General features: G+C 36.5%; 3 protein-coding genes across 3 annotated transcripts; 1 reads left to right on the forward strand and 2 right to left on the reverse strand.

The window, feature by feature from the left end:
* Positions 1 to 606: 606 nt before the first annotated feature.
* Positions 607 to 3,131, forward strand: LOC136210700 (F-box protein At5g03100-like). Its single transcript, XM_066002075.1, has 3 exons — positions 607 to 1,952; positions 2,136 to 2,303; positions 2,479 to 3,131. Exons 1-3 carry the CDS (start codon positions 849 to 851, stop codon positions 2,785 to 2,787), a joined length of 1,581 nt encoding a protein of 526 aa, XP_065858147.1. The 5' UTR covers positions 607 to 848; the 3' UTR covers positions 2,788 to 3,131.
* A 203-nt stretch (positions 3,132 to 3,334) lies between these two features.
* Positions 3,335 to 14,520, reverse strand: LOC136219156 (cucumisin-like). The gene is made up of 12 exons (XM_066006430.1): positions 14,355 to 14,520; positions 13,505 to 14,104; positions 13,012 to 13,160; positions 6,948 to 7,036; positions 6,194 to 6,291; positions 5,939 to 6,079; positions 5,762 to 5,864; positions 5,156 to 5,669; positions 4,751 to 5,073; positions 4,554 to 4,665; positions 4,261 to 4,474; positions 3,335 to 4,154 (listed from the first exon to the last, which is right to left on the reverse strand). Exons 1-12 carry the CDS (start codon positions 14,518 to 14,520, stop codon positions 3,523 to 3,525), a joined length of 3,141 nt encoding a protein of 1,046 aa, XP_065862502.1. The 3' UTR covers positions 3,335 to 3,522.
* Positions 14,521 to 20,878: 6,358 nt separating this feature from the next.
* Positions 20,879 to 24,537, reverse strand: LOC136213673 (subtilisin-like protease SBT4.3). Its single transcript, XM_066002839.1, has 10 exons — positions 24,445 to 24,537; positions 23,759 to 23,847; positions 23,531 to 23,628; positions 23,301 to 23,441; positions 23,102 to 23,204; positions 22,510 to 23,023; positions 22,094 to 22,416; positions 21,891 to 22,002; positions 21,598 to 21,811; positions 20,879 to 21,513 (listed from the first exon to the last, which is right to left on the reverse strand). Exons 1-10 carry the CDS (start codon positions 24,535 to 24,537, stop codon positions 20,879 to 20,881), a joined length of 2,322 nt encoding a protein of 773 aa, XP_065858911.1.
* Positions 24,538 to 24,797: the final 260 nt, after the last annotated feature.

Below are 24,797 nucleotides of genomic sequence, written 5' to 3' on the forward strand. Positions count from 1 at the left end.
TATGTAGGGATAATGTGCCAAAATAGGTCTATGATTTTTGGGGAAGTATCAATTTAGATTTCACGTACAAAATAGCACCAATATTGGTTTAACGTTTAAAAAATGTATCAATTTAGGCCTCGATAACGGATTGTAAGGGGTAAGAAATACTACTTTTATGGAGTTACGGTGGTAAATAGGGCATTCTATGAATTGGAGGGGTAAATGGACAAATTGAAGGGGTGAGAAATACCATTTTTATGAAGTTAAAAATGTAAATTGAATATTCAATAAGTTGAGGAATCCGTGTTTAATGACCTTTTTATTTAAATTTTATCTAATTTAATTATAAATTTGATCCATTTTGAAAGTTTATTTATTTATTAAACTAGTTCTTCAATTTCTTAGAGTTTTTAAGCGAGGACAACTTTTTCATTCTCTTTATTAACAAGGGTTCCTTTTTATCTATTAATTCATTTTTTATTAATACTAATAATTTTAATAATAAAATAACAAATAAAAAATAAATATAAAAAATATTATTAAAGATGATATGTTTCACTCTTACATTATTAAAAATCTGTTATTTATATTATTTTTTTTTCGAGTGCCGATTTAAACAATTTCACCGTATTTGGACCAAAAAAAATCGTCGTTTCCATTTCTCACCCTCTCCAGAACCACAGACAAACGCTATGGGCGATTTCACGGCAAACAGCCTTATTCCGGCAACCTGTTCCACCATTTTCACCTTCCGAATCAAACACCTGCGGCGAGGCTTCAATTTCAGATACGCCACAGGACGCCCTAGATCCATCAATATCATTCCAACAGTAACGAAGGTTTAGTTTGAGCTTTCGACTGAGGAAATGGACAGCAAAAGGGTGAAATTGGTGGAGAAAGAAGACCGAATCAGCTCTTTGCCAGATTCCATAATTCAACATATACTCTCCTTCTTGCCATCAACAAAACATGCTATCCGGACGAGCGCTTTGTCCAAACGATGGGAGAAACAATGGACTCGTGTCCCTGTTCTCATCTTAGATTTCTCTGGTATGTGCTCTACTGTTTCTGATGAAGAATTCTCTCGTACGTCCTCCGATGTAGCTAGATTCATTGACAATATCCTAATTCTTCATGACTGCTTGAAGATAAAGAAATTCCACCTTAAATCTGGGCATGACTTCGGACAGGATCCCAACTGTAATGCCAAACTCCGTTTCGCACTTAGAAAGGAGGTGGAGGAGCTAAGTTTGCACATCCTTTCTTGTGGTCGGATTTATGAGCTGTTTAAGTTGCCGAATTTTTTTTTCAACCATGCTTCCTTCCTCAAATTAAAAGTGATTAATTGTAGTTTGATGCCTGTTGGGAGGGTGAATTGGGATTGTCTCAAGGATTTGCACATAGAAGAATGTATTTTGGCTAATCATGCAATTGAGAGTGTTATATCGGGCAGTCCGTTGCTTGAATCATTGGAAATTAACTACTGTGCTGAGTTTGAGTTTGACCGGCTTGTTATTGCTTCCAAATCTTTGAAAAGATTGGTTTTAGTAGATTTTTGTCAAGAGTTTGTTGTTCTTGAAGTATTATGTCCAAACCTTGAAGAATTTCATGCTGTGTCACGTGCTGTGTACCCTTGTACTTTGTCTGATGCAGCACTCGAAACTCTTTTATCTGGTAGTCCCTTACTTGAAGTGTTGGAATTAGTCGACTGTTATGACATTACACAGCTTGTTATTGATTCAAAATCTCTGAAGAAATTAGTTTTAGTAGGTTTTCGAACGGATGCAATTGTAATTTCATGTCCGAATCTTGAGGAGTTGAATTTGAATTCTATGTCTACTAGTATAATAAAGTTGATGAATCTTTCATCTACAATTTGCGTTACTCTTGATTTGACAAATTTGGCGAGGATGATTCTTGAGCAGCTTCACCATGTGAAGGAGCTAAATATCGGGCATGGTTGTATCCAGGTAACTCCTAAAGAAAAAAAAAAGAATCTTTTTTTTGGAGTTAAGCAAGGAGAGTAAAGAAAATATTTCATAGCTAATTGTTAGCATTCAATATGGCTTGAAGTGTTTTTCTTATCTCTAATTCAAAATTGAAATTGACTTACTGTTATCTTTTCTGAATTTCCATTTTCATTATGCTTGAAGATTCTATCAGCTTTAGAGATGAGAAGTCTATCTTCTCCATCAGTAAACTGCAAATCTTTGACTGTGGATGGTGGTCCTAAGTTTGCTAAGCATCTTCCTGGAATTGCATACGTTCTTCGCAATTCACCAGAGCTTGAGAGATTAGTTGTAAATTTGCGGCACGTTGAGGTAAGTTTTGTTGGAATCAATCTTAAGTTCAAATTTAATTCAAGCATTATTGACCAACTCTGTTGGAAAATTTTCAGTAAATATTACTTGAGCATATAAGTTATGACATTAGAAGATTATCTTGCCAAATGCCATTATATTCAATTTCTTGGGGCTAATGAAACTGTATCTCCAGTGTGATGTATGTGAACGTCTTCCAGACTTGAATTTCTACAGAGGAAACTACTGGAATTCAAATGAAACTGTTTCCAATTGTTTGGTGTCGCATCTGAAGATTGTTAAAATTATTAGCCTCTCAAAGGAAGATGGTAAACTTAATCTCATGTTCAACTTTGTTGAGTTTCTGCTGAAGAATGCACAAATATTGGAAAAGATGGTCATCATATTAGCAGATGGTGGAGCTGATTTTGAGCTTGAAGTTTCTAAAAAATTGTTAAGCTTCTCAAGATTGTCTCAGCATGCTGTTGTTGAGTTGCTACCTTAGTAGCTGGGAGAGATGTTCAAAATGCTCAAATATTTTAACCATTTAGTAGTTTTATATTTTTTTTGTGTAAGGTTTAGCCGGAGATGAACTCTTGTTTTAAGGAAAATATTCTGAGGTTTCTGGTTTCATGTTATAGCAGAGTCTACAACTTTTAGTTGAATGTTTCAGTGTCAAATGTCTTGAGATCTCCTGGACTTGAATGTTTACAGAGAACACTATTGGAATTTAGATGAATTGTTCAAAGCCGCCAGAGATGTTCCAAATGTTCAAATATTTTAACCATTCCTAGTTTTTCATCTTGTGTAAGGTTATTATTGTATATATAATCAAGTTCTATTATAGCAGTCTCTACATCTTTTACTTGAATGTTTCCTGTGTCAAATGTGATCTTCTGGAGTTGAATGTATCCAGAGAACACAATTAGAATTCAGATGAACTGTTCCGAATTGTCGGGGATCTCAATGAAGGATTGTTAAAATTGATGATCTCTGATAGACTTGGATGTTATAGCAAATTAAGTTCTAAAACATGGCAATAATAAATTAGATTTACAGTGCATCCAAATCTTGAGAAGGTGTTATATAACCTTAGATCAATTGCAGACCTGTGTGGTTTGCTAAATCTACTACTGCATTCTATTTCTATCCCTCACAACTGAGGATTTTTATTCCGGCAATCAATAGTTTCAGTAACTTAAAGAACACTGAAAACGAACCCTTTTAAAAAAAATTAAGTTTAGTTTCGTCCGAGAATTCCACTCTTGTGGTAAACAGAAGAACCATCAAACTTCACTGACTTCCCTTGCATAGAATAAGGAGTAGAATAAGTAGCACCAGGCAAAATGTTGTAGATCACTAGAGGACTTCTGACCTCATAAATTCCAGAAGTCCACATGATTGCAGCTGACATAATAGGCTGCTGGGCAATCATCGGACCGTTAACCTTAACCGTAAATGTTTGTTTCTCTCCGGTTGCAGAGAACGAGAGAATAGAGGGCTCAACTGTAATACTGATGGTGCTTGGCCTATATATGGTAAGCATGTAGGTTGAATTTGGTAGTCCAACATTTGTGACTGTCCTAGTAAACACTCCCTCAATTGTCTGACCATCTTCAATTGCAAGAGAGAAACTTGGGTAGTTAAGATCCCAAGCTCGTCCTGGCTCTACGCCGTTGCATGTGCTGCTATTATCACCGGTGATCCACCTGAGAGTGGTTGAATTGTAGCCCTGCTTGCAAAGGAAATTGATGTAATCCGCTTCAGATGCATCGTATACCAGTCCAGGGTCTGTTGCAACAATTGGGTTGATATGACCAGAACCATATGCAAATTCAAGATCTCTGTGCTTCCTTGAGTCTACCCGTATAGCTATTCAAATGACATAAAATAATATGCAGTGAGAGTTGTACTCAGCTAAAACGAACAGTTTATAGAATGTTGATGTGGATGTTTTATAATTTATATTAGGCAAAACCTGTTGTCATGAGCGCAGATTTAACAGCAGCAGGAGACCAGTCAGGGTGAGCGGCCTTCACATAAGCAGCGGCGCCACTAGCATGAGGGCAAGACATGGATGTTCCAGAGATAATATTGAAGTTTACACTTCTGCTATCATGAAAATAAATGGAAGGTGGTGACACAGGAGACCAAGCAGCAAGGATGTCCACTCCAGGTGCAGTCAAATCAGGCTGTTTTGTGCATCAATTTTAATATTTTAAATCATGAAACAAAGACCCATTTTATAAGTAATAATGATTAGTTAATTACCTTGAGAACATCAGGGCTGATCATGTTGGGTCCTCTAGAAGAGAATGACACAACTGAAGGTGCCATGATATCAGTCCGAGCCTCACTGACTAGAATTGTCGCAGTGGGATTCCTAAAAGATCGAAACTGTTAAGTAAATCATACTTTTTACAGAACAAATATTTAACTAATAATGAACAATATGGATTTCAATTTACTCTGAAGATTTGATGTAATTTAAGACTTGTTGTCCATCTTCTACACTGATTACTGTTGCGGGTAGAGGGTAACTGAAAGAAAAGTCATTGCTGTACTCTGAGTCGGCCATTATAGTGCCAACACCATTAGCTAGGAGAACTCCAGACCCATCCCAAATGGTTTCACAGAAAACAATCTTTCCTGCTGCTATATATGAATTCAGGGAACCATCAATGCAGAATTTCGCAATGTCAGGATCGGCACCTGCTGAGTAGTTTGCTGCATCTCCTCCCCAAATCAACGGATATGTCCCATTCATCATAAAATTATTAATAGATAGCCCCTGCAGTCATCAGACACGAATTAGTAAAAAGAAAGTTAAATTGAGAAAGGCGCAGTCTCATTAAGTGTATTAGTAAACTCACAGTTATGAACTTTCCATTGCCAAGCACAGCAGTTGCAACGAATTTCCTGTCGATGGTGCTGGCAGCAACAGTTAATGTCCAAGGTGCAACATTGGAAGCAGTGTATGGGGAAGGTCCAGAATTTCCAGCAGAATTAGAGGTCAAGATACCGTATTTCATGGCGTGGTATGATCCAATAGCAATTGGATCATCCAAATAAGGGAATGCAAATGGAGCACCAAGTGACACAGATAAAATGTCAACACCATCTGCAATTGCATCATCAAATGCAGCAAGGATATCCGCGCTTGAACATCCGAATGACCAACAAACTTTGTACACAGCAATTCTCGCAAATGGAACTGCACCTCTTGCAGTTCCTTCAGCTAATCCAAGGTAACTTGCCCCTTTAACAACCCTTCCTGCTGCTGTGGAAGCGGTATGTGTTCCGTGTCCTTCAGAATCTCTTGGGGACTTGAAGTCGGTTTCAGAATAGAAATTTGCACTATTGTAGTACCTGGCCCCAATGATCTTGCTGCAATTTCAACAAATTTCACAATTAGTTGATTGAGCTAATAATAATCATCAAGCATTGACAAATTGAAAGATCAGAAAGAAATTGCTCACTTGTTGCAGGTGAAATTTCCTTCACCTTGGCATATTCCTTTCCATTTAGATGGCGCAGATCCCATTCCAGTATCATTGAAGCTCTCAGATTCCGGCCACACTCCTGCAAGTAGAATCAGGTGATGTTGATTTTTCTTTCAGTAATTTTATCAAACACAAAGAAGCAGTTATACGAACCTGTGTCAAGAAGACCAATAACGACATCTCCTTGCTGAGAACCAGAAAGTTTTCCTTTAGAAAAACCCATGAAATCCCATGATCTAGTGGTATGAATCTTAAATATGTGATTTGGAATCACGGAGACCACTCCATCCATTTCTGCAATAAAAAAATTGTTGTTTCATTAACTATAAAGAACCATATATAAGGCCATTCAAGAAAACATCCAAATAATGTGCCAATTTCAGTTGTTCTAGTTGCTCTAAGAAGTACCTGATAGTTTTCCGACTTGTTCATCAGATAATCTGGCTGCAAATCCATTAAAACTCCTTCCATAACTATAAACCAATGACTCTTTGGCTGATGAACCGCTGCATTCAGTAAGAGATTTATGTTTTTCATTTCAATTTTATTCGTCGGAAAAGAGTTAAACTAAGTGGATATATGCAAGGATCAATTTGGCCCAAAATAATTAAATTGAATTTTAAGTTTCAATTCAATTTCTAATTTTTCAAAATTAACTTTCGACTCGGACAATCCTCAATTTGTGTTAAATTAACTTTCCAAGTTAAATTGAAGTGTCAAACTAAGTTAATATGACTTAGTCTCATTTGTTTTTCGGAAAATATTGGATAAGAGAAAATTTTGTGTTGGAAAATAAATTATATTTCGGTATTTGGCTAAAATATCGGAACGGGAGAAAGTGGGTGGATAGCTAGTATTTTCAAAAGAGTAAGAAAAAATGGAGTAAGGTTACAAAAAGTTAGAAAAATGTTTTTATCATTTTATTTTCTTCATAATTTTTTCTGTTGACTAATTTAAAATTTGTAGTTGACTTTTTTTTCTAAGCAAAACAAATACCGAAAAATCAAAAAAATATTTTTCTATACAATATTTTTCAACATACAGAAGGATGTCTTATTTTACAAATATATTTGAAATGCCAAATTTTAGATATAATGTGAAAATATAAAATTCATTTGAAAGTTTTAGTAATTAAGTGAAGCATAATTAAGAAGAGGCATACCTTCCAAGAACATTTTTCAGCATGGAATGGTGAGTGGATTTAGCAAGGAAGTCTCCTTGAGGCTTTTCTCCCATGTACACAATGTGAACCTATATATATAAATTAGCATATTTATGCCTATTTTGAGTGGAAAAAATTGGTAAAATAATCACTTATAATATAAAATGAGTAACGGATCCAGATTCACAGATAGAGGTCTTTCAATGGTTACGAGTGTTAATTGAAAATTTTCAAGTATTTCATCCTAAAAAATTAACTTTATTAAACAAATTCAATGAAATTTTTCGATAACCAATATTACTAAGCCCCGTCCGAACCCTCTAGACTCGTTCCTGATACAAACTATATATTATACCTTTCTCTTGTCATTGCAATGGCAGAGCAGGAAAAGCGTAGTGAGCAATAATGGGTAAAGAAGAGAAAAAAGCCTCATTGATTTGGCCATCCAAACTAAATTATTGATTGAAAGGAATATGTATTTGGATGATGGTTTAGAGTTGAATGATAATTGCTATTTATATGTGCAAAAAACTGTACATTTTAATTGTTAGTAACGCATCGGTCATTTAACAATTCATTGATCGGCTGCAGGCGGAATACTGTGGCACAATTAGATCAAAATGTTAAATTTCTGAGTTATTACATGCAAGTGAAAAGAAATTGTTTGTTTAATCTGGAGCAAGACAATATTATTCTTTGTGGACTCCGACAGTAATTAATATATACACTATTATTTGGATTTAAACTGGCTGATAACTCCATCTCTAACCAAGGATTAAGACATGTTTTGAGTTAAGGCTCGTAACTTCTCCGTTCGTAAAGATGTATTTCGTGGAAATTAAATCTGAGATCTCTTATGAGACTCAACTTGCATTATCGACTAAGCTATAATCTATAAGTAAGACAACGCCTTTTTGACATGGATAAAATAAGTATTAGTTTATATTAACTTTATTTTTAGAATACGTTAATTCCAATCTTTGATTTTGCCGGTTTGTGAGCATGTCAAGTAGAGGTGTTAAAATGTCAATGATCCATTAACGACCCGTTTAACCTGTAGAATAAATAAAGTGGATTGATCTATTTATAAATTGAGTCATGAAGGGCCGACTCATATAATAAATGGGGATAGGATTGCAACTTAGGCGAGTTGACTCATTAACCCATTGAATAATTTGTCAAAACAAACAAAAAAATCAAAAAAAAAATATGAAAAATAGAAACGTGAATTTATTTAAAATTTTAAACTGATAAAATCAAGGGTTAATTTAAAAAAAAAATTGTGGTTTCACGAGGTACGATTTTTTTTTGTCCCAAAATAACAGTGTGATTTCTACCTGTTAAAATGAATGGGTATTTTCTCTTCCTTCTTCTACCTTTTTTTTTTGTTTTAGAATTCCAGAATCTAGAATTTCATAAAATATACTAGAATTTCAGTATTTTTTGGAATTTCAGAATCTAGAATTATAGAATCCAAAATCTAGCATTTCAGAAAATACTAGAATTCCAGAATTCCAGAATTTAGAGTTACAGATTTCTGGAATTCTAGAAAGTAATGAAAATTCCAATATTTTCTGGAGATGCAATTTTTTCTCCATTTTTAGGACATTGCTAAATGCCTAGAAAAGTTGGGGATAGAACGGATAGAATCCATTAAAATATCTGAATTGCCCTTAATCATATTTATTTTTTTTATTAGTAGTTATTAAAATTTAAAATTAAAATATATTTAATGTTTTATTGAAAATGGTGGTAAATTAATTTTCATTTCCCATCATCTTTCCTATTGTACACTCAATTGAATATAGGAATTGTAAACTTCATTAATTGTACCCGATTTCTAAATGAATTTGAAAAGAAAATATATTAATAGTATTTTTTAATTATTGGAATTAGTAATAATTAGTTAATCATCTCTCTAAACAATCAATAAAAATTCATTTGTTTTAATCATCTCTCTAAACATCATCTTTTTAGTTAAAAATTTTCTCTAAACAATGAAGAATATGGACGAAAGAAATTATAGAGCAAGAATAATAGAAAAAAGTTTTGGCACTGATGATAAAGATTACGGTGATGAATCTGAACATGAAAATGAAGTTGATTCAAATCTACATGGGGTTATGGAAAGTCACTCAATGGGAGGTATTGTTTTATGTTGCTTCCGTTTAATTTTGGGATAAGCTACAAAAATAGGCATATGGTTTTTAGGCAAGTATCAATTTAGGCTCCACGTACAAAATATCACTAATATAGGCTTAACGTTTATAAAATGGTATAAATTTAGAGCTCGATAACGGATTGGACACATCATTTCTATTACTCCGTTAAATTCTGATTTCTCCCTCCATATACAATTGATAGAACTTAACGGAGTAATATCAATGACATGTTTCGTTCCGTTATTAAGGCATAAATTGATACAATTTTTTAAACGATAAGCCTATTTTAGTGCTATTTTGTATGTCGAACCTAAATTGATACTTTTCTAAAAATCGTAGGCTTATTTTGGTACTTTATCCCTTAAAATTATTATAAAAATATATAAAAAAATTGATGAGATGATAAAATTAGGAGATAAAATTTACATAAAATTATAAATATAAATTAATGAAAGGATTAAAAAGTAATAATGTTATTTTAAATTTTATTTGATCTATTTTGACAATTCACCCTAACAAAATGACTCAAAAGCAATTTATTCAAATATACATGACTTATATTTATATTATCGAGTAACGTTCAAGTTAGGGGTGCAAACAAGCATGCCTACTTCGCAAACTGTTCGAGTTAGGCTCTGTCAAAGTTCAGATCGATTAGGCTCAGTTCGAGTTCGAAATCGGCTCGAGCTTTAATGAGTCCGAGTTTGAGCTTCTTTGGGTTCGGCTCGAAAGCTCGTGAGTAGGGTCGAGAGTTTTTTATTAATATTATTAAATTTTTTTGAAGTTTAAATTTGTATTCTTTGAATGCCGCTTTTAGATAATAAAATACAATTAAGTATATTTAAAACTTAAAAATAAAAAATAAAAAAACGAGCCGTTCGACGAGCTTTGAGCTCGAACCGAACCTATATTGAGCTCGAGCCGAACCTATACCGAGCTCGAGTCGAGCTCCAAAATTCCAGGCTTGATGAGCTTCGAGCTCGAGCTGAGCCCGATCTCCGAACTTATCGAACCGAGCCGAGCCTACCCCTCTTCGGTCTCGGTTCGGCTCGTTTGCATTCCTAGTTCAAGTATTTGAAATTATGGTTTAAAGCACTATGATGTAATTAGGAGTGTCAACGAGGCTGATATTCCATGTTATCGTTTTCTCTAGAAGATTCATCTTAATGGAGATGGATAATATATATTGATTTGATAAAAGTTTGATTAGTTTCAACTTAATTTTTAAACAAGACGAGCTTGCGCATGACGAATCTTAGCTCAAAAACTTATGAGTAAGCTCGATTACATAGTCATGAATAAACTTATGAGAAAACTAACGAGCTAGTGGTAACAAAGCTCGTGAACAAGCTCGTTAAAAGTTTGTGATCAGCTCACAAAAAGAATATTGAGTTCGAACTTGTCAATATTCTAATGAGCCAAACATAGGTATGCCAAAGCTCGGCTCCATTACAACTAGGACTGTAATCGAGCCGATCCAAGCCGAGTTTTGTCCTGCTCAAGCTCGCCTCATCATAATGTTAACGAGCTCGAGTCGAGCTTCGAGCTCAAATTTGTGTTTCAACTTGGCTCGCTTAGAAGATCGTTTGTTCATGAGATGCTCACGAGTCAGCTTGTTTATCTTGTCAACGAGTTTAGCTCGTGAGCTGCTCATTTATTTTAATCACGAGCTTTATTACGAGCAACTCATTTCTTTTGTTCAAAACGAAATAATATCAAATAAAATAATAGAATGTTTAGCAAATGAAATAATACAATTTTACATGAATAAACATTAAAAATCTCATTTTATTCATTAAATAAAAAAATACTGCAAGGCGAGGGAAATTTTGGCAATTAAAAAACACTGGCTTTGCAAATTATCCAAAATTTAAGGTCTAACTTTATAAATTAACGAGACTACATGTGTTTTTTGGTTCAAATTGACTCATATATGATTTAACTGCAAAATTCATATAAATACATATTATTATTTGCAAACTTTTAAACGGAGAGTACTATCTTACTAATCAACTAACCACAAAGTTTATTTTTATATTTTGTCAAAAAAAATATAATTAAATGAATAAAATTTTGATAAAGAATAAAATATTATAAAAAGAGATAGTTTTAAAATATTAAAGTCATAAAACTCATTTAACTCTAAACTAAAATTTCAAAGTCAATTAGGACTTTAAACTATCAAAATCTTTAATTAGATTCATGAATTCAGTAAAAATCATCAATTGAGTCTTTGTCATATCCTAAAATCAGAAACTGTGACTATTTGATATTAACTGTGATGATCTTTGTGTTGGCTCAAAATAGATTTGGGAAAAAAGGTCTAAAACTATTCAACCAAATAATTTTCGATGAGAATTCAATTAATGATTTTTTGCTTAGCATGAGGATTCAATTAATAATTTTTAACTAATTTAAGGATCAAATTGATGATTTTGATAATTTAAACGACTTTAATTTTGAAATCCTGTTATGCAAATATTAAATAAGAGTTGTTATCAATGTTATCAGAACCGGACCGGACGTCAAACCGGATTAGTGACTGGGTCAAGGGTCACTTGGTCGGATCAGATGGCTCGGATCGGTCGAACCGGATGACGTAATAAATAAATAATATTTATATATATTAAATATATAATTAATTTAAAATTATTTTTATAAATTATATATATCCAAAACAAATTATAAACAACTTTTGGTTTGTTATTTTTTGTCAACTTGAGACTTAAATACATAACGGATAAATAGAATTTAGAATAGCTTGAAGTATGTAAACGTATTCTATGAAATGCGATCTTTTTAACGGTATATTATAAACTCAAAACGGACAAGTGGTGAATGAGAAATTGACGCTTAAAGTGAATCACTTGAAATGCTTTAGAAGAAGATAAAAATAAACTAAGCATTCTTATCCCACATAGGAAAGAAATGAGAATGTTAACTAGTGTATAAGTAAATGGTCTTCACAAGCCTTTAAGTAATTACTAAGGGAAAGGCTCTCTCACGCGCAGGGGGGTGCAGTCGTTCCACCATCGGGTTAGGCGCGCATCCGCACGATGTGGGCGACGCGAATGCCACACCGAAATGAGCTCTCTTAGCCCGAACTCCTTTTGCTATTTTTACCCCTTAATTTGCTGATTTTTTTTTTTTTTTGCTATTTTTACCCCTTAAGTCAAAACCGGTGTGAACCGGGTTGGCCGGTTCCCGGTTTGACCACCGGTCGAACCGGGCCACTACCGGTTCACACCGGTTTTTAGAGCCTCCATCGAACCAGTCAAGCTCGGACCGGACTGCCATCAGGTTCCCGGTCGAACCGGTCCAGTCCGGGCTTGATAACATTGGTTGTTATACAACAAAAAAATAAGAGTTGTTATACACATTTATTTTCATAAAATTAAAAGTGAAATTTGATACTTAAAAATTAGGCAAAAAGTATAATTAAGCCCCTGAACTTTATTTGTTTTAAAGATAAGCCCCTGATCAATTATTTTTCCAGAACCCTTGGTCATTGACTCTGTTATGGATTTGACCCTTATTGAACTTTTTCGTTGAGTTTGGACGACACGTATTGTTATGAAGATTCGGCCTATTGACGTGGACAAATAAAAATAAGAATTTATTAATTATGATAGATAGAGAGTAAAAAGTAAAAAGGAAATTACAGAAATCAATTTCCAGTAAGTTCTTCCAAGCTCGATCTTCTCCTCTCATTTTGCGATTTGCAGCATTAGAATCGTCATATTGATCTTCTCTTTTTCCAAATTCAATGAAAAAGTTAAATCATGGTCAGATCCATAATAAAATCAATAATAAAAGAATAAATGTGAAAAAAATAATTGATCAAAGATTTGATCTTAAAAGTTTAGGTGCTTAATTATACTTTTTGTCCAAAGAATCCAAACCAATTTAGGCACCAACATAGAACTGGCACACAACATCTCCTGAGCTTTCAAAAATTCATTGCAAAGTTTCAACACATTGTCAATATTAACAACCACAATCGAGTACCCTTTGAAAATAAAGTCATTGCGCCCTTTCCATAACCCCCAAACTGCAAAACCAAAAAATATTGACCAAGGAATATTCTTATAGACTAAGGAGCAGTTCAAGTTTTCCAAAAGCCAAGCATGAAGATCAACAGTAAAGAAATTATGATAGAAGCTGTGAGGTATAACAGAACACCAAAAGCGATGAGCAACCGCACAGTCACGGAACAGATGTAGCAGATTTTCCGGGACCGGACAACGAGGGCAAGAAGCATCCAAGGACAGATGTCGTCTCACTCTATTCACGTTACAAAGAATCGCATTGTGAGAAGCTTGCCAAAAAAAAAACATTTAATTTTCTCCGGGAGGTTAAGCTTCCAAATCACGCTCCAGATAGGCCGAGGGTTACTAGTGTCTTCACTCCCAATTATCTCATAACCCGTGCTGACTTCATAACTGCCAGAGGAGCATTGAGGCCAGTACCAGTAATCACTGATAGGGCTTTCCGGGCAAACAGCAAAGGCAGCGATTCGGAGCATGTTAGATGCACTCACGAAATGTGAAAAGACCGACCAAAGCCACGAGTTGTTCTCGATGTCCCAATAATCAAAGACCGTAGCAGTCATCATCTCTTCAGGGAGAGGAATAATCGCAACAGAACTTAGATTAACGTTACCGCACCAGCAATCCTGCCAAAACAAGGTATCCCTGCCATTAAAAATGATTCGACCCACTCCTTTCTTTATCACACAGCTGCCCGCCACAATGCTTTTCCAAGTGGAAGAATGGGAAGGATTCGTTTGGAACTTATTAAGTCCAACCCTCTGACCACAGTATTTAGCATGGAGAACCTGAGCCCAGAGCGAGTCATTATCCACAAGGATTTTCCAACTAAGCTTTCCAATCATTGCTAAGTTGAAGCGCCGCATACTCTTAATGCCAAGGCCTCCATTGGCTTTTCTCAAACCAGCAGTACCCCAATTTACAAGATGAATTCGACGTTGGCCTCCTTAAGAGCCCCCAAAGAAACCCTCGGTTACAAGCATCAATTTTGTTGCAAATACTTTTAGTGAGGAGAGTGGTTTGTATAGAGTAACTAGGAATAGCTGAGATTACCAATATGACAAGGGTGAGACGACCGGCAAAGTTCATACACTTTTCTTTCCACCCGGCTAGTTTAGAATGCACTCGATCAATCACGTGCTTGTAAGTTTCCTTAGAGACGCGTTTGTGGAGGAGGGGCATTCCCAAGTACATACCCAGATCATTAGTTTGGGAGAACCCAAGAATATCACAAATGCCTCTGCTAGTAACATTTGAGACATTAGAGGAAAAGAAGACTCTTAACTTTTGCAGACTGATTTTTTGCCCCGAGCTTGCACAAAACCGATGAAGAACATCTCTGATTACGAGAGCTTGATTCATATTAGCTTCAGCCAAAAGAACTATATCATCCGCGAAGAAGATGTGAGATAACAGAGGGCCTCCGCGGGAAAGAGCAATAGGGTGCCATGCCTCATCCCGGATCGCATCAGAAATAAGATGATTAAGCCTTTCGAGGCAGAGCACAAACAAGTAAGGGGATAGGGGGGTCTCCCTGTCTAGGACCACGAGAAGGATTGAATCCCTGAAGTTGCTCCCCGTTCCACAGAACACGCATGTGAGACCCTGAAACACAGTTCATAATAAGATCAGTTAGCTGCCTATTCAAACCCATCACATTGAGAGTATCTCTAAGAAAGTCCCACGAGATTCTATCATACGCCTTCTCGAGGTCAAGTTTCATGACCATGAGACCCTTTCTACCTTTCTTCTTTTTAAACGAGTGGAGCACTTCCTGAAGAAGAATAACTTTATCTGACATCTGACGTCCGGGGATAAAGCTGCTTTGCATAGGACTAACAACAGTGCGGAGGTACGGCTTGAGCCTATTAACAATACACTTAGTGATAGTCTTATATAACATATTGCAGAGACTGATGGGTCTAAACTGAGAGATCAATTCCGGATTAGCAATTTTAGGGATGGTGGTGAGCAATGTGTTATTCCACCCTAAAGGGATAGACCCTGAAGAAAGAGCCAAACAAACAGCTTCACAGACCTGATTCCCAACAGAGGCCCACAACTTCTGAAAGAACCCGGCTTGGAAGCCATCGGGACCAGGCGCTTTGAAAGGACTCATATCAAAAAGAGACAACCGAACTTCATCAGGGGTAAAAGATTTTGAGAGGTTAGCAATAGCCGTGCTAGGGGAAGCAGGGAACGTACTACAAGAAGTCAAAATAGGCCGAGAGTCCAGTTCTTCAGTGTAAAGATGTTCAAAATAATTCGAGACCATTTCTTTAAGCTTAGAAGCATCCCAAACCCAAATCCCAGCATCATTTCTAAGGCCCTCAATCTTGTTCATGCATCGACGGATAAAAGTAGACATGTGAAAGAAAGATGTGTTTTTATCCCCAAAGCACAACCACTTCACGCGTGACTTCTGATGCCAAATGACTTCCTCCTACAATAAAACAATGTCAAGCTCCCTCACGAGTCTAGTTTCTAACCAATCAGCCCCCCTATGATCCGATCATTAAGGCACTTTTGAACACCTATAAGGCGCCGTAGTAAACTTCTCTTTCTAGAGAAGATATTCCCAAACGTCTCTTTGTTCCAACTCTGAAGCTCAGGAATCAATTTCTGAAGACTATCGCCAATTCTCACTGACCCATCCCAGACCGAGCTGAAGAAATGTCTGAAGTTTTCATGGCTGAGCCAAGCAGCTTCAAATCTAAAGGGCTTATTGCTAGGACCCAACTTCTCAAGGCGGAGACTCACAGATATAGGAGCGTGGTCGGAACGGTTCCTCGGAAGATGCCGAACAAAGGCCTCCGGGAACAAATTACGAAACGAAGTATCACATAAAGCACGGTCAAGGCGACAAGCAATATGGGTACGAGGAGAAGAGCCCCTGAACCAAGTAAAACACGGGCCCGAGAAACCCATATCCACAAAATTCATATCATTAATCCAGTTAGAGAAAAGGGTACACCGATCAAGAACACTCGAGGACCCACCATGTTTCTCGTTCATAGACTTAATGCGGTTAAAGTCTCCAACAACAATCCAGGGACCCAACACACTGGCTTTCAGGGTGATCATTTCAGACATAAAAGTGCGTTTGAAAGTAAGCTGGGGACGAACATAAGCAAAGGTGGCAAAGAATGAGGAATCATGCAAAGGAACCCCCACACAAGTAATTTGAGTATGCAAAAACTGTCTATTTTTAGCAAGAACGGTAATTCTGTACTTAGACGAGTTCCAAAAGACCCAAATACCACCACTAAAACCTTCTGTATCTACCACATCCACATTCGAAAAATTCAATTTCTTCCTCAGGTCCTTCGCCCGCGAAAAGGGAAGACGAGGTTCAATGAGAGCTAACACATCCGGCTTGTGCACAGACAACAAATGACGCAGAGCCCGGTGAAACTCATTACCACCGGCTCCGAAGCAATTCCAAGAGATAATCATTAAGATAAAGAAAAAGAGAAAAAAAAACAGCAAGGAAAGCTATTGTTGCTCTACATCGCAATAGACCAATTGCGTGGGCGGGACTTTCGCACAATAGAGGACTGACCTCCTTCAACTGCAATCATATTCAAGTATTTAGATAGAAGAGGTTCTAAAGAAACATTACCAGCTCTACTTCGTTTATTGCTGCCTGAGAGCCATCAGGATTACGACCATTCTCCTTGCCCCTGTAGGCTTTGTCGACATCCATAGAGGCATCAACAACTTCATCACACAGATCCCCAAAGATATTATGGGAGCTAAGGTCACGAAAGCCAGGGGGGCCTCTAAAAGAAGGTTTAGGAGCCCCCACACCACTAGACTTAGAGGCACCGAAAGTAAACTCCTTATTGATGTTTCCATTTCCAAGATCAACACCTTTGTTTTTCGCCTCCCTGGAACCATTCTTTTTGTATTGCACTTGGCCTTGTGGGGTATGATTAGAAGGGGCAGAAGTGGAGCTTGGGGTCTTCTCAGAGGTAGCAACTTGTTTAGGAACTCGGGGTGTGTATTTTCGTTTGGGCACTATCATCCACTCACCATAGGTCGACTCTTTGTGAGAAACTTGATTCTTAACAGACTCAGCTGCAGTGTCATTTTCATCCTTCCCAATTCCTGCCTCCAAAACAGCACTAACGGATTCACTAGAAGTCGAGAAGTACTAGGCAAAGCTGAAGTTTGAGGTATCACGTCTGTACTCTTCAAGGTACTCAAATTAGGGCATTCCTCTCTTGTATGTCCGTATCGACCACAATTGGTGCAAGCAACATACAACCCCTCGTACTCGATACGATAGACACTGCCATTTAAACGAAATTGAGCAGTTAGAGGCTTGGATAGGTCGATTTCAACTCCAACTCTCGCAAATTTCCCTTTTGCTTTCCCCACTGTATTCCTATCTTACAGCTTTCCCAAACGAGTTACCTATCAACATTAGACAATCTTCATCATAGTACTGCAAGGGAAGCTCGGGGAACCTGGCCCACACAAGTGTCGACGCAACTGTAGCTTCAGATGGCACAAAGGTAAGAGACCAGGTACGAACGGTTAAATAGTGACCTTGGACCATCCAAGGTCCGTCACAGATAACATGCTCCCTATCCATAGGATTCTGAAATTTGACCAAATGAAACCCGTGGCTTAGGTCCATCATATCCATCTTGCCTTTTGGTTTCCAGATTTCCAAGGTTCCTGTACGCAAGGCAATAAAGCCTACATTACGACCTAAAATCTTCATAATCAGAGCACTACTCCAAGCCTTCGACCATTCTTGGACCAAAGCAGGAGCAATAGTGATATTAGGAAAGAGGGGGTTACCTTCGTCAAAATCGATTTTTCCCATACCATTGGCTCTTAGGTCAATCGGGATTCTGGGTTGGTCTTCCATCGTTTCGTCGACAGCGGCATCTCTGTAGGACTTTGGTGAAGGTGGGTGACTCATTCGCGGCAAGCCTCCACCATCGGGTGGAACCAGGGGAGGGATGGCAGTGTGGTTCAGAGGAGGGGCCTGCTCGGAGGCGGCCATGACAGTAGAAAGAAGAAGGCAATGCAATTATAAAATTCAGTTGACAGTAATCACTAACCTCACAAGCGAGAACAGACCTCCGAGACTCATCCGTCGGCGCTGACCGATGGTTGCTGCATCTTCAAATAGCCATAATCGCCTAGGAATCGCCGCTTGAGGAGAGAAGAAAATCCAAGAGAAATCGCTCCGCGGAACCAAGCAGAAAATCAATTACATGAATATCAAAGAGACATCGCCGCTTGAAAATCCAAGAGAAAATGCCGCTAGATTCCAAGAGAAATCGCCGCTAGGTTAGATAATTGTTGATGTAAAGTAAAGGTTTTGGCATGTTGGTTTTGTTATACTGACGGTTGGTGGAAGCTAAATACTGACGGGGCTTGTAAAGGTAACCCGGGGATGGCCTCTGCGGGGGGACTTATAAGAGATATGAATGGATGTTGGGGCAGTGGGTTTGGACTGAATATTGGCTTCTGTACTTCTACTGTCGCTGAACTTTGGAGCCTTTACTTTGGTCTAATCTTAGCCAGGGAGAAGTGCCTTAAAAAGGTGGTGATTGAGATTGACTCCAAAGTGGTGCTGCACTTCATGACGGACACGGTCGCAATTCATCATCCGTTCTCCTGGCTTATTTACAGATGTATCTCTCTTCGTGACATGGATTGGGATATTCGGTTTGTTCATGTGTTTAGGGAAGGGAATAGAGCGGCTGACTGGTTGGCGAACTTCGTAGGTTCTTGTTCTTTGGGTCACCATGAGTTTGGTGCGCCTCCTGCAGACCTCCAGGAAATCCTCTCAGATGATCACATGGGTTCTGTCCGTAGTAGAGTTGTAAGGATGTAATTTGTCCTTGGGTTCTGTTTTTCCCGTGTTTGTTTTGGGCTTCTTGCCTTCTTTGTCTAACAAAAAAAATACTTTTTGTCCAAAAATTAAAAGAAAATGATTAGTAAATATTATATTTGATAAACTGTTTCAGAAAAAAAAATTTATTATTTTTTATTTATAAAAGAAAAAAAATTATATTCAAGATACATGCATATGCATGAGTAGTGCATAAGTAAATGCTATGATGATGAAAACGAAACTCACTAACTTTGACAAAAAAAAAAAAAAACATCCTGAGACTCCTGATCTTTTGTTGTTTGGTGTATTAAGCTCTCGATCTTTCATTTAGATACATTGAGCCCCTGATCTTTCATTATTTGGTGCATTAAGCCATCGATCTTTCATTTAAATACATTGAGCCCTTGATCTTTCATATATGGATGTATTAGGTCATTCCATAAATCAATTCACATATGGGTGTATTAAGGGCCTGTTTGGTTCAACTAGGAGTGTTCAACGATCGGTTCAGTCTGAAAACCGAACCGAACCAAAATAACCAAATATCAAATAACACCTAAAATAAAAAGGAACCTAACCGATTTTCTATGGACACTACCACAACAACAACATCTATTCGTTAACAGTTGAGCCTATGGATGTTCAAAAACCAAACCGGACCGAAATAACCGACCGAATCGATGAATTTTGGTTTTTCGATTTGGTTTTTCGATCTATTAGGTTTGGTTTCGGTCTTAAATATTATATCGGTAATATCGGTCAGTTCGGTCTTAAATATTATATCGGTAATATCGGTCAGGATGCTTTTTGCCACTAACTTTTGACATTCCCAATATATAAATACTTGAATATAAAATATAAAATATAATAAGGGTAATTTGGTATGAAAAAATTTTTCCTCGAATTCTATCTGGATATATTCTATCCGGATAGCTTTATTGCCATTTTTATACTTTTACGCTTTATTTATTTATTTTTTTCCAATTTTTAATTAGATTTAGATAATTGGGTTAAATAAGTCAACTTATGTAACCTGTTTAATAAATAAGTTGAGTCGTGTTAACCTATGTATAAATAGGTTGTTTCAACTTATCTACTAAATGAGTTGGTTGGGTCGGTTGACTCATTTATTAAATGTGTTGGATCAATCTATTTATCCATTGACATCAAGAAAAAAAAAAATCTCAGATGAATTTACCGTTTTTAATGATTTTTTTGACTTGAAGAAATCTTCAAAGATTGAAAATGCTTGTCGGATTTCTAGCTTCAGTACATAAATTTTTACTTGTTTAAGCAATGAACATTAAAATTATATCAACTCAAGAAATGTATTTATTTTATTAAATTTTGAAATGGTTTGAATAGAATAACTGAAACAACAATGCTAGAAATTACAAACAAAATTTGATAAATTTATGGAAGAATTGTACTTAACAACAAGCTTAACACTTTATAAACAAAGATAATAACTTGGGAAGCTTGGAAACAATAAAAAGAACTTAAGAATTTTTCTTGTTTCCTTGCTGGATTTGGCTTTTCTTAAATTTGCTTTTGTTATCTAGTTTTGATACTTCTGTGAATAACATCACTATACATATATCCATGAATGTCAAACCCAACATTCATACAAGGAAAACACAACAGAATCTGCAAACTTCACCATGAGAAAGGAAGAAACAAAAAATTTCTATGAATAATTTTGTGTTACAACCACATACACTTTTACATATAAGGTTAATTTGATTTGGTTTCCCAAGCATCCAACTTCTGTTTATCTCCCACACAATTGAGAAAGACTTGGCCTTTATGAGTTTTATTTAAACCTAGCTTCTGTGGTTTCAAAATAAATGAGAAATCCTATCAGTTACGTCCGAGGATTCCATTCTTGTGATAAACAGAAGAACCTTCAAATTTGAATGATGTCTTGTGCATCATGTTATCCGGAATAGAATAAGCAGCACCAGGTAAGATATTGTACACTACAAGTGGACTTCTCACAGCATAAGCCCCAGATGTCCACACAATTGCACCTGACATTATTGGCTGCTGAGCAACATTGGGACCGCTAACCTTCACCGTGAATGTTTGCTTCTGGCCAATGGCGGAGAATGAGAGAACAGAGGGCTCAACTGTAATACTGATAGAGCTTGGCATGTATATGTTAAGACTATAGGTTGAGTTTGGAAGGCCAACATTTGCTACTTCCCTAGTAAACATTCCTTCAATTGGCTGCCCATCTTCAATTGTAAGAGAGAAACTTGGGTAGTTAAGATCCCAAGCTCGTCCTGGCTCTACGTTGTTGCATATGCTGCTGTTGTCACCGGTGATCAATCTGAGAGTGGTTGAGTTGTAGCCCTGCTTGCAAAGGAAGTTTATGTAATCTGCTTCAGATGCATCATAAATAAGGCCTGGGTTTATTGCAGCACTTGGGTTTATTTGACCAGAACCATATGCAAATTCAAGGTCTCTGTGCTTCCTTGGGTCTACTATTATAGCTATTCAATTGACATAAAACAATAGTAAGTGTTTATCAACTAAAATGCACAATTTATGGAATGTTGATATTAGGAAAATCAAACCTGTTGTCATAAGAGCAGATTTGATGGCAGCAGGAGACCAGTCAGGGTGAGCGGCTTTCACATAAGCAGCAGCGCCACTAGCATGAGGGCAAGACATGGATGTTCCAGAGATAATGTTGAAGTTTACACTTCTGCTATCATCAAAATAAATGGAAGGTGGTGACACAGGAGACCAAGCAGCAAGGATGTCCACTCCAGGTGCAGTCAAATCAGGCTGTTTTGTGCATCAATTTCAGTATTTTAGTTCATCTAACAAAGACCTGTTTTATAGGTAATAATGATTAGTTAAGTACCTTGAGAACATCAGGGCTGATCATGTTGGGTCCTCTAGAAGAGAATGACACAACCGAAGGTGCCATGACATCAGTCCGGCCCTCACCGACTAGAATTGTCGCAGTTGGATTCCTAAAACAGAAAACAATAAGTAAATGGTACTTTTTACAGAACATCTAGTTAGGTAATAAAGAATAGTATATGGATTTGGATTTCAATTTACTCTGAAGATCTGATGTAATTTAAGACTTGTTGTCCATCTTCTACACTGATTACTGTTGCCGGTAGAGGGTAACTGAAAGCAAAGTCATTGCTGTATTCTGAGTCAGCCATTATAGTGCCAACACCATTAGCTAGGAGAACTCCAGACCCATCCCAGATGGTTTCACAGAAAACAATCTTTCCTGCTGCTATATATGAATTCAATGAACCATCAATGCAGAATTTCGCAATGTCGGGATCAGCACCTGCAGAGTAGTTTGCTGCATCTCCTCCCCAAATCAAAGGATATGTCCCATTCATCATAAAGTTATTAATAGATAGTCCCTTCAGTCATCATAGAAACAACCATACGCATAAAATTAGTAAAAATTGAGAAAAATGCATCACCATGAATTGTATAATTAGTAAAATACTCACAGTAATGAACTTTCCATTGCCAAGCAAAGCAGTTGCAACGAATTTCCTATCGATAGTGCTAGCAGCAACAGTTAATGTCCAAGGTGCAACATTGGAAGCAGTATACGGGGAAGGTCCAGAATTTCCAGCAGAATTAGAGGTCAATATACCATATTTCATGGCGTGGTATGATCCAATAGCAATCGGATCATCCAAGTAAGGGAATGCAAATGGAGCACCAAGGGACACAGATAAAATGTCAACACCATCTGCAATTGCATCATCAAAAGCTGCAAGGATATCTGCGCTTGAACATCCGAATGACCAACAAACTTTGTACACAGCAATTCTTCCAAAAGGTACTGCACCTCTTGCAGTTCCTTCAGCTAGCCCTAAGTAACTTGCTCCTTGGACCTCTACTCCTGCTGCAGTCGAAGCTGTATGTGTTCCATGTCCTTCTGAATCTCTTGGGGACTTGAAGTCGGTCACATCATAGAAATCTTCACTATTGTAGTATCTAGCTCCAATGATCTTGCTGTATTTTGAAACATGAATCTCATCAATTTCTGATGAAACTAATTGTCAATTCAAGTAAAAGAGAAAGAGAACTCACTTGTTGCAAGTGAAATTGCCTTCACCTTGGCACATTCCTTTCCATGTAGATGGCGGAGGTCCCATTCCACTGTCATTGAAGCTTGCAGATTCCGGCCACACTCCTGCAATATCAAAACATTCAAATAAAAGCAGCGTAAGGTCAAATTGATTTTTCTCTTGAGTAATTTTAGCAAACACGAAGAAGCAATTGAATGAACCTGTGTCAAGAAGTCCGATAACGACATCTCCTTGCTGAGGGCCAGAAAGTTTGTCTTTGGAAAACCCCACGAAATCCCATGACCGTGTGGTGTGAATCTTCAGAATGTGGTTTGGAATTACTGAAATTACACCTTCCATTTCTGCGATCAAAATGTTGCTTTTTAATTAATAAAGAGGTAAAATATCAGATTACATTTCTACAATATCAGTTATTGTTCAGAATTGTAACCTGAAAGTTTTCCAACTTCTTCATCGGATAATCTAGCAGCAAATCCATTGAAGCTCCTCCCATAACTATAAACCAAAGACTCCTTGGCTGATGAACCGCTGCATTCAACAAGAAAATTTACATTAATATATATGATGTTTTCTATTCTTCCTCCGAGAAATATATATGATGTTTAACCAACATTTGAATTCAAATTGTATTTGGGCTTAATATATAAGCGAAGATTACCTTCCAAGAACATTTTCTAGCATGGAATGGTGAGTGGATTTAGCAGAAAAATCCCCATGAGGTTTTTCTCCCATGTACACAATGTGAACCTATTACACAAAATATATTCATATTAGTATCAAATTAATTAATTAATTAATATAATTACAACTAAGATGCATACCATATCATTTCTTAATGATTGGCTTAAAGAATAAAATTACATAAAGGAATTATATTATATGATATGGTTCACATAAAAGCTCAATTTATGGGTAAATTACATGAATAATGACTCTTCAATTTTACTCATATTTTTATTAATTATGGTATAAATTTTAAAATGGTTAATACAAACTAACATAATGATTCATTTTAAGGTTCACTTCAAAAATAGGTAAACCTTTATTATAGAGCTTATGAAAACTATACTTTAATTTTTGAATTTTTTTATTTTAAAAATATTTACATGTTGTTTGGTTAAAAGAGAGAAGATGATTATTTAGAAAGAAGGTTCTAAAAATTGTGATTTGAAAAATCGAAAACTATGTTTTTAATAATTTTAATTTTTGATTTTTTTTTTTGATAATATTTTTGATTTTTTCTATTTTAAAATCGTTTATAAAATTTAAGGGTCCTATCATAATATACCGTTTTAACACCGTTTTAAAATTTAGAGGTAATAATTAATGACAGGAATTACATACCTTCCTTTGAATATGATTGGCATGGGAATGCATGAAAAATGCAGTGAGCAACAATGGGTAAAGAAGGGAAGACAACCCCATTAATCTGGCCATCTAAATTTAATTTTGATGTTAGAATTTAGATGATGGGTTTAGAGTGGGAAATATAATTGTATTTATACGAGTAAGTGTAACACTTGTTATTAACGCATTTATATCTAATTTTTAAATTAACCTCGTGGTTGCCGCCAAATTCAAATATTAAGTTACAACTCTATATACTTGGATTTAACATTATTATTTCATTTTTCATCTACTTTTTCTTCAATAAAATTTTTAGGGTACTATGGCGGCAAACAAAAACATTTTGCAAT

Source organism: Euphorbia lathyris, chromosome 1, assembly GCF_963576675.1.
Source record: "Euphorbia lathyris chromosome 1, ddEupLath1.1, whole genome shotgun sequence".
NCBI lineage: Eukaryota > Viridiplantae > Streptophyta > Magnoliopsida > Malpighiales > Euphorbiaceae > Euphorbia > Euphorbia lathyris.

Coding starts and splice junctions, on each gene's coding strand:
- LOC136210700 (XM_066002075.1), top strand. CDS start 849: ATGGACAGCAAAAGGGTGAAATTGGTGGAGAAAGAAGACCGAATCAGC. Junction 1,953..2,135: donor TCGGGCATGGTTGTATCCAG/GTAACTCCTAAA, acceptor TTATGCTTGAAG/ATTCTATCAGCTTTAGAGAT. Junction 2,304..2,478: donor TAAATTTGCGGCACGTTGAG/GTAAGTTTTGTT, acceptor CTGTATCTCCAG/TGTGATGTATGTGAACGTCT.
- LOC136219156 (XM_066006430.1), bottom strand. CDS start 14,520: ATGAATCAAGCTCTCGTAATCAGAGATGTTCTTCATCGGTTTTGTGCA. Junction 13,161..13,504: donor AATTGGGAGTGAAGACACTA/GTAACCCTCGGC, acceptor TTGGTTTTGCAG/TTTGGGGGTTATGGAAAGGG. Junction 4,666..4,750: donor AATTACATCAAATCTTCAGA/GTAAATTGAAAT, acceptor TCGATCTTTTAG/GAATCCCACTGCGACAATTC.
- LOC136213673 (XM_066002839.1), bottom strand. CDS start 24,537: ATGGCCAGATTAATGGGGTTGTCTTCCCTTCTTTACCCATTGTTGCTC. Junction 23,629..23,758: donor CTAGAAAATGTTCTTGGAAG/GTAATCTTCGCT, acceptor TGTTGAATGCAG/CGGTTCATCAGCCAAGGAGT. Junction 23,205..23,300: donor TATCGGACTTCTTGACACAG/GTTCATTCAATT, acceptor TTGATATTGCAG/GAGTGTGGCCGGAATCTGCA.